This window comes from Brassica rapa, chromosome A10 (genome assembly GCF_000309985.2).
Source record: "Brassica rapa cultivar Chiifu-401-42 chromosome A10, CAAS_Brap_v3.01, whole genome shotgun sequence".
NCBI lineage: Eukaryota > Viridiplantae > Streptophyta > Magnoliopsida > Brassicales > Brassicaceae > Brassica > Brassica rapa.
The window spans coordinates 4,965,271-4,980,437 of record NC_024804.2 but is presented as its reverse complement, the minus strand read 5'-3'; the positions used below and the strand labels follow the sequence as shown (position 1 = coordinate 4,980,437).

The 15,167-nt window shown below is 40.3% G+C and overlaps 1 protein-coding gene across 2 annotated transcripts; it reads left to right on the top strand.

Moving 5' to 3' along the window:
- Window positions 1-242: 242 nt before the first annotated feature.
- On the top strand, window positions 243-3,458 carry LOC103847727 (probable purine permease 11). Of its 2 annotated transcripts, none has more exons than XM_033282064.1 (2): window positions 243-2,119; window positions 2,276-3,458. In XM_033282064.1, the coding sequence occupies exon 2, from the start codon at window positions 2,461-2,463 to the stop codon at window positions 3,364-3,366; it is 906 nt and encodes a 301-aa protein (XP_033137955.1). In that variant the 5' UTR covers window positions 243-2,119; window positions 2,276-2,460; the 3' UTR covers window positions 3,367-3,458. The 2 variants fall into 2 exon arrangements, with proteins under 2 accessions (XP_033137955.1, XP_009123059.1); XM_009124811.3 differs by having other exon boundaries at window positions 245-2,017.
- The last annotated feature ends 11,709 nt before the right edge of the window (window positions 3,459-15,167 follow it).

The following is a 15,167-nucleotide window of genomic DNA, read 5'->3' as shown; positions in this document are numbered from 1 at the left end:
ATACAAATTTCACCTATATCCAGTAAAGAAAAAAGTTATACCAGTAAAGAAAAAAGTTTCACTTAGTTGTACAAACACAAAATACAAATTTCACCTTTCAACGTTCCCACACAGTAAAAACATTAAAACTGGAAATGAAGGTTTACAACATACTCCTCTTGTGTTTCTTGTGGGGATGTTCATTGTGTTTCTTTTGTTCCAAATCAGTGTCACGTTCTCTTCTTCTCCATATCCACTATAACGCTCACCATAGTTCCTATTACATGAGTTTTCTTTCCCAACTCTTGATAGTTGCTTGGTTATTTGAACTATTTCCAATTCTTGGATGTCCTCTACATGCAAAATACTTCTTATTTGTTTTTTATTCACCGATGTTAGATAAACAAACACATCTTTATCATCTAAAATATATGATTGCCTCTTAGGTTTCACTACCAATGGAATGTAACCCAAATTCAGCCTCTTCATAAACATATATATTCCTATCTTCATGCATATCCTCTCTTTCAACAACAAATAAGTGATATCCTCTAATGATAATGTCCTAAAGGATATATCATACAAACGAGCATCGGTTGGAATCCATTCATAATCATCTCAACACTTAGAATAATGTCCATCATAATCAAAGTGTATGTTTGTAGAAGAAAGACACATCTGTAATACAAAAAAAAATTAAACCAAACCATTAAGTTATACATATTTATACAATTATAGCATTTAAGTTATACTAAGTTATATCTTCTTACACAGTTTTGTCAGTAACCAACTTTGCCAAACGTTTCCCAGTTCTAACTGTTTTCTCCTCTTCAATATGTTTCAATAGTTATCTTGGAGTTATTAGCATTCTTTGATTTCTGATGTTCTATCTTTTATTACGATTATACAGTTGTTGATTATCCAATTCCCTAATAGACAGACTATTCACACTTTCCGATCTTCCATTAGTCCTGTCCAATTACAACAATGAATCTTGTAAATCGGAATCTCTGTAAATCAATCGTCTATGGTGGATTCTAAACATTGGCTTTAACGACGATTTAAGATACATATCCTATAAAACATAATCAATAGCTCAATGATTCAGCATCCAAACGACGAAACCGAGTTAGCTCAATGCGATGATAGCGAAGAAGATGAGAACGCCCGAAGATTCGATTACTCTCGATTTGGAAATGGAATAATGATTTTTGATTGGTCATCTGACGTCAGTCAAAATTCAATCCATCGGTCAGGTAGAAAAATAGCACTTTCAATATTAACTATCAATATAGAGAATATCAGAATAGATAAAAGGGCAAATCTCCAAAATAGCACATTTCTAAGTTTATATCACAAAAATAGCACTCAAAAACTAAAATGACCAAAATAGCATTTTATCTTTTGAAAAATTTAAAATTTTTTTACTTTTCAAAATTTGAAATCTTATCCCCAAAATCCCAATTTCCAACTCTAAACCCTAAAACCTAAACTCTAAACCCTAAACCCTAAACTATAAACCCTAAATCCTAAACCCCATCACTTAACTCTAAACCCTAATGTCTACACTAATTTACCATAGTAGTATAAATATTTATTTATTTCTTTTGATAAAACAATAAGTGCTATTTTTGTGACTTTTGACTTTGAATACTAGTTTGGGAACAAAAACTTGATTTAGTGCTATTTTTGTCTTTTTCTGTAGATAAAAGTATGACAAAATGAATTTCGCTTCGTTAAAAGCATTCTCACCGAGAAAAAACATCAAGTTCATGGGTCGAATCTGTCGTCCCATCCGGTTTAAAAATGATGGGCTAGAAACAAGTCAAAACTCAAAAAAGGTTATAGCAAAAAAGTCTGCTTCGAATCTCCCTATTAATAGCTGCCGTTTCTTCTCACCAACTAAGCAAAAGCTCATTAAAGTTCACGGATCATTGCAGATCCTGGAGAAGACGGACATAGATATTTCAGTTGATTCAATAACCCTTTTCTTCAGTCTCTCTGTATCGTCGTTTCTTACAGACGATTACTATGTCAGGTCAATCGCTTTCTCCTTCTTCCTCTTTTGTGTTTCCGACATCATCCCATCATTTTCTGCGTTGAATTATGCTTCATGGTTCTTCCCTGACATAACAAGATGGTGAATCAGTTGTGTTCTGTCTCGGTCTATGCTTTATGGTTATTGTTCCATGAACTATTTGAATTTTCGATCATTTTTAGGGTTTATGATTATTTGTGTTCGGATTATGCTTAGGGAATAAAGTTGAAATTTTGGGTTAATTTGTTGGATGTACAGGTAATCAAGAACCAATCTTGGTGAAGGAGGAGAGTGTGGAAGGTATTCCATCTCCACTCTTGAAGCTCAAAAGCTGGCAATGGTGGGTTCTTGTGTCTATCAACATCTTATTCCTCATTGGTGGTCAAGCTGCTTCCGTCCTTCTCGGTAGGTTTTACTACGAAGAAGGTGGGAACAGCAAATGGATGGCCACTCTTGTTCAAACCGCTGCTTTTCCGATCCTCTATATCCCGCTTCTGCTCCTTCCTTCTTCCTCTTCTTCAGAGCCCGCTTCTTGCTCCCTTAAAACCATTGTCTTGATCTATGTTCTGCTCGGTGTCATCATAGCTGGAGACAACATGCTGTACTCTGTCGGACTTCTCTACCTCTCCGCATCCACTTATTCGCTCATTTGCGCCACACAGTTGGCTTTTAATGCGGTCTTCTCTTATTTCATCAATGCTCAGAAGTTCACTGCTTTGATTCTCAACTCAGTTGTGCTCCTCTCCTTCTCTGCTGCTTTGATTGCCCTTAACGACGATGCAGACGCTCCTTCTGGTGTCTCTAGGTCCAAGTACGTTGTCGGGTTTGTGTGTACACTCGCTGCATCCGCTCTCTACTCTCTACTGCTCTCGCTCATGCAGTTCTCCTTCGAGAAGATTCTGAAGAAAGAGACGTTTTCAGTGGTTCTCGAAATGCAGATCTACACTTCTCTAGTCGCTACTTGTGTCGCGGTCATTGGGCTTTTTGCTAGCGGGGAATGGAGAACGCTGCACGGTGAAATGGAAGGTTATCATAAAGGCCAATCCTCTTATGTACTGACTTTGGTCGGAACAGCAGTTACATGGCAAGTATGTTCTGTAGGAGTGGTGGGTTTGATATTTCTGGTGACGTCACTCTTCTCAAACGTTATTAGTACGCTCTCTCTAGCTGTGACTCCACTAGCGGCTTTGGCTGTGTTCCGTGATAAGATGAGTGGGGTTAAGGTTATGGCGATGCTGATCGCTCTTTGGGGTTTCGCTTCTTATGTTTACCAGAATCATCTCGATGATTTGAAAGTAAGACGGGCTAGAAAGCAACCTCAAACAGGGCAGGTGGATCCGCACTGCTGAATATTCTGCGGTTATCCACGCAGATGTATCGGTTTAGGTTACTATACTCTATGGTTTAGATTAAGCAACAATAATTGCCATTCTTAGGACAAGCTGTCATATTGCTTAAAAATCAAAACTTGTCGTAAATAAAATGGTTTGAAGTGGTTGATACTTCTACCATCAAGTTAGCCGGAGCTGAGATTGCTCTTATTCATGCCAACATCGCAACTCTATGTTGTAACTACTTATGAAGAACGTGTCTTCGTAACTCATATTCAGTCAAGAAATTCACAAACTATAAATGGTAATGAGCCTCCAAACGTCAATTCTAGTAACACATGTAGTGACTTCGATACCGCAGGGTATGAATCTAGTTATGACGACGTGTGGTGAAAAGCACACTAGACGAACTCACAAGATCCAAAAATGCAATGGACTGGATGCAGAGGCCGAGGCCGAGGCGCTGGAAGACTACACCATTAGGGAATGCATGCGAATTTTCTGTGATTCTTCTCTTAATTTGCTTCTCGCATTTAAACAGAAAGTCTTTTTTTTTTAATGCTAAGGATTCGTGCCTGATTGTATCACTTAAGCCGCCCTATCGGATCCATGCTTGACGGTACTTGTGCCATGCTACAGATCTCTTGTATGCAGTTTCTCCATTAATCACATAATTCTGCTTTTTCCGGGAATTGAATCCTAAACCTCTTGATGTAGAAACATTAATGAACATTTGGTCAAAACATTGGACCAAGGAAGCTTCCACAAACATAAAACCCTTACACAAAAGAAACTTTATGAAATATTTTATATTGTGGAAGCACCGTAGCCTACTGGTTAAGGTTTAAAGGCTTCTACACCCAGGTATGGGGTTCGAATCCCAGACTATGCAATTTATTGCAGATTACATGAAATCCAGGTTTCAAGTCCCGGAGAGAACGTTTTACTAAACAATTATGCAGACTACAGAGGGAAGACTTGCAAGGGATCTTCAACATGGTGCAAGTAAATCTGGCCAGACGTGGATCTTCATAGGACGGCTCAGGTGATGCAGTTAGGCGTAGGTTTTCATAAGGCAGGTAGTATTGTCGTTTGTCGAATCGTCTATGTAATCTTTCCCATATCATAATTGTAAGATCATAATAAATCAATGTTAAAAAAAGAAATATTTTATACTTTAATTAATTTTAACTAATTACTACGAATATCTTTATAAAACATTCTTAATTTCTGAATCTTTTTTTCATCAAACGGCTATTCTATTATTCAAACTTGAGGTAATCTATCAGACCAGAACATAATAACCAACGGAGTACATGTCCCTGTGAAAGGATCTTGCTATCTTAGCTAATGAATCAGGCGATACATTTTCAGAGCAAGGAATAAAAACAATCGAGAACTCTGTGAATCTACTCTTCAGCTTCGCCAACTCTTCTAGCTCCGTGGAGAAATTATGTGATGCTCCGGGTCTTGAATCATCGAGACTAGATCTTTAAAATCGAAGCCAAAAGCCTGGCACGTCGATAGTTGTAGCATGCATTGCATCACCCAATGAAGGGTCTCAAGTTCCGAGTGAAGCGGTGAAATTCTTCGTAGATGGTTCTTGGCTCCCAATAGCTGAGTTACTCCTCTTGATTTTATCCATGTCCATCCATAACCACTAAAGAGTGTGTCATGCGTCCATGATCCATCTATCATGCATCTCTCAGCTGTTTGTTCTTGTTCTAGGCGTTGAATGTCTGCAGGTTCTTCCTCTTTACGGTTAGCTTCAAACCAAGCATGGTATTCTAACTTAGCATGTCGGACAGTTTCCAATGGGTCTTTGTCTATCCCTTTAAATAGTTTATCAGTTTTTGCTTTCCAAATATACCATATAATCCATGGGTATGGATATTTATCCAGCTCATGGTCTTCAATATCGTTCTTTCAGCAGAATATATAGTCCATATTTGTGTAGTGGCTCGCGCTAAGGAACACTAATGGCGGATTTGGAGTTGCTGCTGGTGCACATGTCTGTAGAGCAGGGGGTACTCAAATATTGCATGGTTTATAGTTTCATCCTCTGCGCTACAACTGGGACAATGGTTGTCACATCGCATATGACAATGTGTCAAGTTTCTTGTCACTACTAATTGTCCATATATCATTTGCCAAATATGATGTTTGATTTTTGATGGAGCTTGTATCTTCCAAGAGAAGGCTTGGACTTTTGTAATATTAGGTTACATTTGTGTCTGCACTTTGTCCTTGTTGAGAAAGTTTATGGCTACCCAGTAGCCTGACTTAATAGTGTACTTCTCAATTTTTTTATAGCTCCAACATTATTCATCGATGATATCCTTGATTTGTGGCCAATGATTGGATCAATGGAATGTCTTTCGGGTTGACATAGTTTCCTAGTAACTCAGAGTTCCATCTTCTTGGACTCCCTGTTATTAGCTCCCTGACTGGCAACATTGGGTGACCACTGGTGTGATAGGCTTTGCCGGTCTTGTTGAGATCGTTGGTAGCCAAAGGTCTTTTCAGATTCTGATCTCATTTCCAAAGTGTACCTTTTGTCTGATTCCTAGCAATATTAATGGCTTCACTGCCATTATATCCGTCCAACCGTATGAGGTTTTATCATCCTTGTTCAGTTGCAATGGCGAACTGCATCTGAAGTATTTTTCTCTTAGTACTCTTGCTACTAAGGAATCTGGAAACTGCACTAAGCGCCATAACTGTTTGCTTAGTAGGGCTAGATTGAACTCATGGATCATCATGAATCCTATCCCACCCTCTTCTCTCGATTTACAAAGATTTTCTCATTTTACCCAGTGTATACCTCTTTTAGGAAGGTTTGAGCTCCACCAAAACTGTGCAGTGGCACGAGCTAAGTTCTCACATGTCTCCAACGGTAGTAACAGAGTGGACATTACATAGGTAGGTAGAGACAGTAATATAGACTTTATCAGTACTTCCTTTCCTCCCTTTGTTATCCATCTACCAGTCCAATCATTAACCCGATTCTGCAATCGTTCTTTCACAAATGCGAACAACTTCCTTTTTGAGCCACTAATGTCCTAACTTCTAAGGGATACCATAATAAGTCCCCCCCCCCCTCCTCGTTTGTGATATCCATAAAACTTTTGACCGCCTCTTTCACCTGTCCAGGTATCTTCTTACCAAAGAGTAAGGATGATTTCTCGAAGTTAATACATTTTCCAGAAGTTTTCCCATAAGTCTTAAGTGCTTTCATGACTTCATCGCATTCACGGGGCACCGCATTACAGAAGAAAAAACTATCATCAGCAAAATGAAGGTGTGATACCGGAGGGCTAGCGCGTGAGACGCACATCCCTGTTATCTTACCTTGATTCTATGCATGACTAAGAAGGCTAACGAGCGCTTTCGGGCATAGGATAAAGATGAAAGGAGACAAAGGATCTCCTTGACGTAATCCCCTTTTTGGAATAATATTTCCTCAACAGGACATGGTATTTCACTAATGTTACACATCGCATTATCCATTCAATCCATAGGTATGAGAATTCCATTTTCTTCATGACTGCACTGATAAACTCCTATTCTAACCGATCATAGCTTTACTCATGTTTGTCTTTATTGCCATCCTCTTATTTCTTCCGCCCAGATTTGTACGAAGAGCATGGAACATCTATTGTGTTATTATTACATTGTTAGATATTTGTCTTTCGGCAACAAAAGCTTACTGGGTTTCCGATATCTGATCCGGTAATATTTTCTTTAATCTTTGGCATACGACTTTCGATATTATCTTGTAGTTGACATTGTAAAGACTGATAGGTCGAAACTAAGACATCTCATTCGATTATTTTTTCTTAGGGATTTGACATATATTGGCATCATTGAGACCGTTGGCCATTATTCCATCAAAGAGAAATTCATTAACCATCAGGTTATGTCATCTTTCACAATGTCCTAGAATTTTTGATAAAATAGGGCTTTTAAGCCATCGGGTCCATGCGTCTTTTCTGGGTGCATTGCAAACAAGGCCAGCTTTACTTCCTATTCTAAAACAGGAGATGTAAGATCCGCGTTCAGTTGATCAGAAATTGTTGTCGTAACATTGGCCAGAGCCTCCTAAACAAGCTTTGGATTGGAAGTAGCTAACAAGTTTCTAAAGTTAGTAGCAATGGCTACTAATTCTTCCTCATCCTCCACTAGATTCCCAGCAGAATCTAAAGGACCCGTTGTTTTATTTCTGGCTTTTCTCTGTTTGGTGATGACATGAAAGAATTTTGTATTCAGATCCCCTTCTTTAAGCTAAAGAACTCTACTCTTCTTTTTCCATAACCGTCCTTCAGCCTTAAGAGCCTCAGTAAGTTCCTTTAGTTTTTCTCCTATCACTCCTATTGTAGCATCATCATCGGAATAGAGGTTATCCACCTTAGGTTTTAGATCTTCAGCTAATTTTTCAGCATTTAGGTATCTTTCTCTTTTCCACTGTCCTAGTGTTTTCCTACAGTTGGATATATGATCCATTATATTTGCACTAGGAGAGAGCTCAGAGATATTCCAGCCATTTAAAATGACTTGTCCTATTTATTCACTATCCAACCATCTCTTATCAAATTTAAAAGTTTTCCTTTTCCTTGTTGATTTGGATAAGATATCTGTCTGACCCCCACATCGTAGGTATTATACTTCTTTAGAATGAGAAAACTTTTCATGCCAATCGTTGTTTCCAAGAGCACGATCTAAACGACACTGTACGTACCCACTAGGTCGTTTTCCAGCCTATGATAGTTGATTCCCAGTACATGGAAATTCAAGCATACTGATATCACTCAAATTACCCTAAGGAGTGATTTTACTCTCTCAAATAAGAGGTTCAATTGTAGTACTTAGGGATCGAATCCACAGAGCGCATGGGTACACAATAAACTATAGAAATCTAGGTTAAGCTAGGCAAACAGTTTAATAAGTAGTCAATAAACCAGGGTTGAACAAGGCAGTTGTTCGGTTGATTGATTGAGGTTTGTAAAAAATAATATAAAAGCGCTAAGGGATTTATCAATCAAGAGATTCAAAACTACAATTCAAGGATGATAATGGTTTATAGATTCAATTCTAGAACTCGATATCTTATGTAAAAGACAACCAGTTCTCACTGTGAGTCTAATCTATTGACTAACTCTTTGTTCCAGCTCTTGCATGCGAACAAGGAATGAGCGTTGATCGATGCTATGGTATGAGTGTCGATCGATGCTATGCTATGAGCGTCGATCGATGTTATGGTATAAGCGTTGATCGACGCTGCCTTAGGCAAGCGTTATCGATATGATTGAATATGTTCAACTAGATTCCTAGAGCAACTCTCGTATGCGCCTAGGCATCTAATCCAGCAGAGTTCGGGTTTCGTTAATTGATTGCACTTTCGTGCCTCTCAACAATCCTATGATTCTAGGTTCAAACCATTAGTCACACTGTAGTGCTATTCTACTATTCCAGATCCTAATATTACGAATCACCCTGGTGTAAAGATCTATAGATAATCTAGCAATCCTAATTGATTATAAGTTTGACATTAAGCTCATAAAACCTAACAAGATGAATTTCTCAGACATGCAAGCAATAACAGAAATCATAGTCTAAATAATATAATAGATAAGAAAGAAAATATAAAACCAATGGAGTTTCAATCAATCTCTGAAGGATAATTGATCTTCCCTCCAACCCTAAAACAAGAATAATGAAGTAAAGAAAGCGTAGCCATCAACAATGGCTTAGAAATACATAAATAGGGTTTCTGATCGTCCTTGAGTATTTTGGTAACTTGGTGTGGCTTATGGGCTTCAGTCGTTCATAAATTATGCTTAGCCCATGTTCTGGCATCACCGTCGATCGATGGCAAGGGTGCACCATCGATCGACAGTCCTTCATTTCTTCGACAGCTTCGTCTCGCGAGGCAGACTGACCACTCTTTAGTAAAACGGGCATAACTTCTGCTATAGGTTGCTGATTGACCTAAAACCATTGGCATTGGAAAGCTAACTCAAAACTATATTTTGTGTCAAAAGATAGGATCAATTTAACGATGAAAAAGTCTCCATCCATTGTTAAACATCTGAAGCGTCTGTGTAGTTATGCACCTCAAAAAGCTTCAAATCACCATATTTCTCCAAAACGTACATGAACCAGTAAATACTCTAAAATGCCTCCAAATCATAGTAAATATATCTTTAAACACTTATATACCATGGCTAATAATGGGTAAAATCCATGGTATATCAACTCCGCAAGACTTACCATTTTGCTTGTTCTCAAGCAAAAGATAGAGTACTCATGTGAAAGAGGTTTGAACACAGGAGGTATTCACACAATTTTAAACTTACTACTTTTACCTCTGCAGTTTTGCAAGCCACATTAGATCAGTGCCAACTTTAGAGGCACACTTCATGTACTAGACCTTAGCTTAGCAACCAAACCATCCAGCCCACAACTTAGGTGATTCCTCCTAACATACCTCTCTACTGACCTCATTTCTGCATATAAATGTGTAGGCTAAATCTTGGGAGTATCGATCAAAGGACACATGGACTCTTACCCCAGCAGGTATCTGAGTAAACATGTAGTCTTATTCTGGTTTATTTTCTCCCTTTATCTCTCTTCTCTGAATCTTTTTATCTCAAATTCAATGAACAATGATGCTGATGCAGTCCATCTTCTTCTTTTCGATTTTTTCTTTACATTTTTTTTCTTGACAAAGTGTAGGCGAATAGTGGGGTCATCGGTAATGTACATACCCCTCGCTTCCAACGATGTGTGGTCATTCCATTAGAGAAGAATAATGGGGTCGCATGAGACATTCCTACCCCTCTAAACCGCATGAAATCATTTCAATCTTTTCTTTTTTCTTTCTTCTGGATGCCGACAAGAGGAGAGAAGGAAACCAAAAATTTACAAACTTATACCTTTCAGACCTGAAAGAGGAATCTGATCCAATGTATACCAAACCCCAAGACATGCAAGTTCAGTTGATTAAGGTTGGAAGTCAGCTTTGGTTCCTTCAGACTTTCTCAACTAGCATGGATGTTATTGGCAGGTGATCCACTTTGGTGTTTCCATTCAGTACACCCTTCAGTCAATAACCTCAAATAATGGTGCTAGACAGCGGTTAGATAGTAAGTAAAACTGTATTTGATTATAATCTCCTTCTTGACTCGATAAAAACCTTATTTAAAAAAAAAAACATTTGATAAGACTCACAATAACTAGATATTAGTAAACCTCCCTCCAGAGTTAAATTACATTGTCTCCAGTGTATCCAGTCGAAGGTACGGTGATAAAGAAATCGTAAGTACTCAATTTAATAAGTTAAAACGATATATTTGACCGGATTAAGTGTCGATCGATGGAAAGGAGTTACCATCGGTCGCTGCAAGTAATGTACTGTGATCGATATCGACATGCTCTCATCGGTTGATATGATGGTCACTCGTCTACTCTGATATATTTTTTTTCTTCTTCTAAATAGCTAACTAAACACACAATATTATGTTGGGGTCAAAAACGGTTACGACGGAATTACCACCCGAAAATCTTCAGAGATCGTATTTCCGAAAGAGTTAGTAAAAGAAAGGATGTAATTTTCGTAAAAATAACCTATACGAGGTTATTTTTACGAAGAAGTATTCTTTGGGATTCAAACCGAACGATCGTCCCGCTCGGTCGCTACGTAGCGACCGAGCTCGGGCCAAAGCTCGGTCGCTACGTAGCGACCGAGTGATCGTCCCGCTCGGTCGCTACGTAGCGACCGCGACCGAGCTCGAGCCAAAGCTCGGTCGCTACGTAGCGACCGAGCGATCGTCCCGCTCGGTCGCTACGTAGCGACCGAGCTCAAGCCGAAGCTCGGTCGCTACGTAGCGACCGAGCACTCGTTTCGCTCGGTCGCTACATAGCGACCGGGCTCGAGCAAAAGTTCGGTCGCTGTGTAGCGATTGAACCTTTCCGAACATCGATACGACACCAGTCCTTGCATTCTCGTCAAACCTTCGAATGCTATCTCCCGAAGACCGTAGCAAGCTCAGTCCATGTTTCCCGCTATTCTAATTCATCGATCAAACTTCGCGGATTAGAAACCGCGGAAAACTCGTAGTAAACGTGTCGAGTCGGAAGACGGCCCAAAGGGACCTAAAACACGACTCGAGGCCCATCCTACGATTTTTCTTAACCAAAAGCCCGTGAACCACAGCATGGTTCGCGCTTGGCCCACGAGGAAGGATAAATGTCAAGTTTCCGCGGATAAATACGGAAGTTTTGAAGATAATTGTGAAGATCGGGAAAAATGGAATATCTCCATTTTTATGCTATGACCGAAGAGTAAAAGCGTAAACCGACCTTGGAGCTAGTATATAAGGAGTCCTAGGCGAGGAGCAGAGGGAAGAACTTTTTCAGAGCAAACTTAGCACTTAGAGCGATTTAGGCAACTTTCCGTTTTTTTGTTATTTCGAGCTGCGACTCAATTAGGTTTAGCCGTCTTAGGGTTGCTAGAACTAGGAATCTCGCCGACAGCTCTCGAGCCCAGGCTTATACCTTGTTGTAACGCTCATACGCAGATTCAGAATATGATCTACTTTGCTCTCTTTTCGATTTCTTATTTTTATCGTTGTTATTCTCGTGTTCTGATTGCTTGACGTGTGGTAATTAACAGATATCCGGGTCCTCTGGAAAACTAGGGTTTTCTTAGTTTCCTTATTTAAACGGAAATCGACAGTGCGAATTTCGGTTCCCACATATTAGTAGAACCTCCCCCTGACATAAACAACACTGTTACCAATGTTATACAGTTTAAGATTGGTGGGAAAATAAACCATAAGCACGAAATTGAACAAGGTTTCGCGAGTATACATGCCATTGATGTGAGTGTCGATCAATGCAGTTAAGGGGCGATCGATACTTGTGATGCTCTGTCGAGCGACAGTGATCAAGTTTCGGTCGATGCTGGTGCAGAACTCGTCTTCCTCGTATATTTTCTTTCTACCTAACATAAATCAATCATGAACAATCAGTAATAAATAAATAAAACCATTTTTATCGATGAACAGTGACTCTGCTACAGTGTCGGTTGATGGTGCTACTACAGTGTCGATCGATGTTCTTGCTATAGTGTCGTTGTTATTGTTCATTTTTTTACCTGCAATAAATATAAAACAAAAAATCAGTAACGATCTAAACTAAACTAAATGAAATTACCTAATAGTGGGTTGCCTCCCACTCAGCGTTTTGTTATAGTCATTTAGCTTGACTTTGGAGATGTAATTTAGTCCGGATGATTATGTGTACTTGCTCTAAAACAAGTCTCAATGTCTCTCTTCCTCATTTTGCTGATGCAGTTGATAAAAGCTCTTGCTGAAACTTCTCCTTTCTCTCTCAGCTCTGGATCACATAGCACCCTAACCTTGGTAAAAGGTTCAGGACCTCCTCTGCAGCGCACTCTATACTCAAGACTACCCTCTTAACATTGCAAAGGAACTACTGATAGGGAATCTGCATATGCATTCCTTTTTCTTTTTCTTCTTTCTATTCTTGGTCTTTCCCTGAGACGTAGACTTTTCAGTCTCGGGGTGTTCTGAAATTTGGAAGGTGTGGACCGATACTGAAGGTTTTGTGTCGATCGATTCTGAAGACTGAGAGTCGTCCGATGCTGTAGGCTGATTGTCGATCGATTCTGATGACTGGAAGTCGAGCGACGCTGCAATTCCAATGTCGACCGACGCTGATTCTGGTTTCGCAGGCTCGCGATTTGAATCAGCTGCAGGTTCTGGATCTTCAAATATCTCTATGCATGAAATGAGCTCCTCACTTTTCTTCTTTTCCATGGGATCATAGAAGACAGTTTCATCAACATTAGTCAGACACATCTTATTTCTCTTAAGATCACAAACTGCTCCTACTGTAGCCATGAAGGCTCTTCCAAAAAGAATAGAAGATATCTTGCCTGATTTGATATCCACAGCATGAGAGTCCAGAGGGATAATGCATTCCCCTATCTCCACCTTAACATTCTTGATCATGCCTACTGAGTTTGCTTGGGAGTTATCCACTAAATTGAAACTATCTTTAGAAGGTTCCATCTTTAGTCCTAATAGCTCAGCAATGTCTATGGCCATGATGCTGACTGTTGGGGTCAAAATCGGTCACGACGGAATAAATGTCTGAAAGTCCGTAAAAATCGGCATGAACATTTTTAAGAAAAGTAATCTTCGTGAAGAAATCTTTACGAAGAGCCTTGCGGTAAAATCTTGTTCAAATCTCAATCGAACCACTAAATACTGATTGTCCGAAGGCAACAGACACGTATCTAAACCAGCCACGGACGAGCTCGAGTATGGCGATCGGATCATGGACAAGCCAAGCACGATCGCTACACAGCGACCAAGCATGCACACTGTTCGGTCGCTATGCAGCGACCGAGCACACGTACCGCTAGGTCGCTACGTAGCGACCGAGCCCGAGCCAAGCTCAGTCGCTACGTAGCAACCGAGCACGCGCACTGCTCGGTCGCTACGTAGCGACCGAGCACGCGTACTGCCCGGTCGCTAGCCAAGCTCGGTCGCTAGCCAAGCTCGATCGCTACGTAGCGACCGAGCTCGAGCCAAGCTCGGTCGCTACACGCGCACTGCTCGGTCGCTACGTAGCGACCGAGCACATAGCGACCAAGCTCGAGCCAAGCCCGCTCGCTACGTAGCGACCGAGGACGCGTACTGCTCGGTACGTAGTGATCAATCTCGAGCCAAGCTTGGTCGCTACGTAGTGACCGAGCACGTGCATGTTTTGATCGTTACGAAGCGATCGAGCTTTCCCGAAACGTCGATGCGACACGAATCTATGCATTCTTGGCTACTCTTTAATGCTATCTCCCGAAGACCGTAGCGAACCCATTTCATGTTTTCCGCCATTCGAATTCATCAATCAAACTTTACGATAAAAACCGCAGAAAGTTTGTTTTTATCAAAAGAAGTCGTAATAAACGCCTCGAGTCGAAAGACGGCCCAAAGGGACCTAAGACATGACTCGAAGCCCACCTTACGATTTCTTAACCAGCAGCCCGTAAACCGTAGGATGGTTTACCCTTGGTTTGCAAGGAAAGATAAATGTCAAGTTTCCGCAGATAAATACGAAGTTTTGAAGGTAATTACGAAGATCGGGGAAAAATGGAATATCTACATTTTTAGGCTATGATGGCTTAAGGGCAGAAGGGGAAAAGCGTAAACCGACCAAGGAGCGAGTATATAAGGAGTCCTAGGCGAGAGGCATGGGAGGGCTTTTTCACAGCAAACTTAGCACTTAGAGCAGTTTAGGCAATTTTCCGTTTTTTGTTATTCGAGCTGCGGCTCAATTAGGTTTAGCCGTCTTAGGGTTGCTGGAACTAGGAATCTCGCCATCAGCTCTCGAGCCCAGGCTTATACCTTTTTGTAACGCTCAAACGCAGATTCAGAATAAGACCTACTTTTCTCTCTTTTTACGATCTTATATACTTTGTCGTTGTTATTTTGTGTTCTGATTGCTTAGCGTGTGGTATTAGCAGATATCCGGAACCTCTGGGAAATTAGGGCTCTCCTACTTTCCTTGTTTTGAACGGAATTCGACAGTGCGAATTTCGGTTCCCACAGTTTAGCGCTAGAAGGAGGGGGTGTACGGATCAATCTAACACGCAAAAGCCACTCAACAATCAGGAACGATATGCAAGACTCGACATGCGCAAACGTCATCTCGTTCAAGGGCGGAGCAACGGTCGATCGAGCCAAAACCTCGTAAGGACCTCCTTGTTATCGAGCTAACTATTCGAGATATCG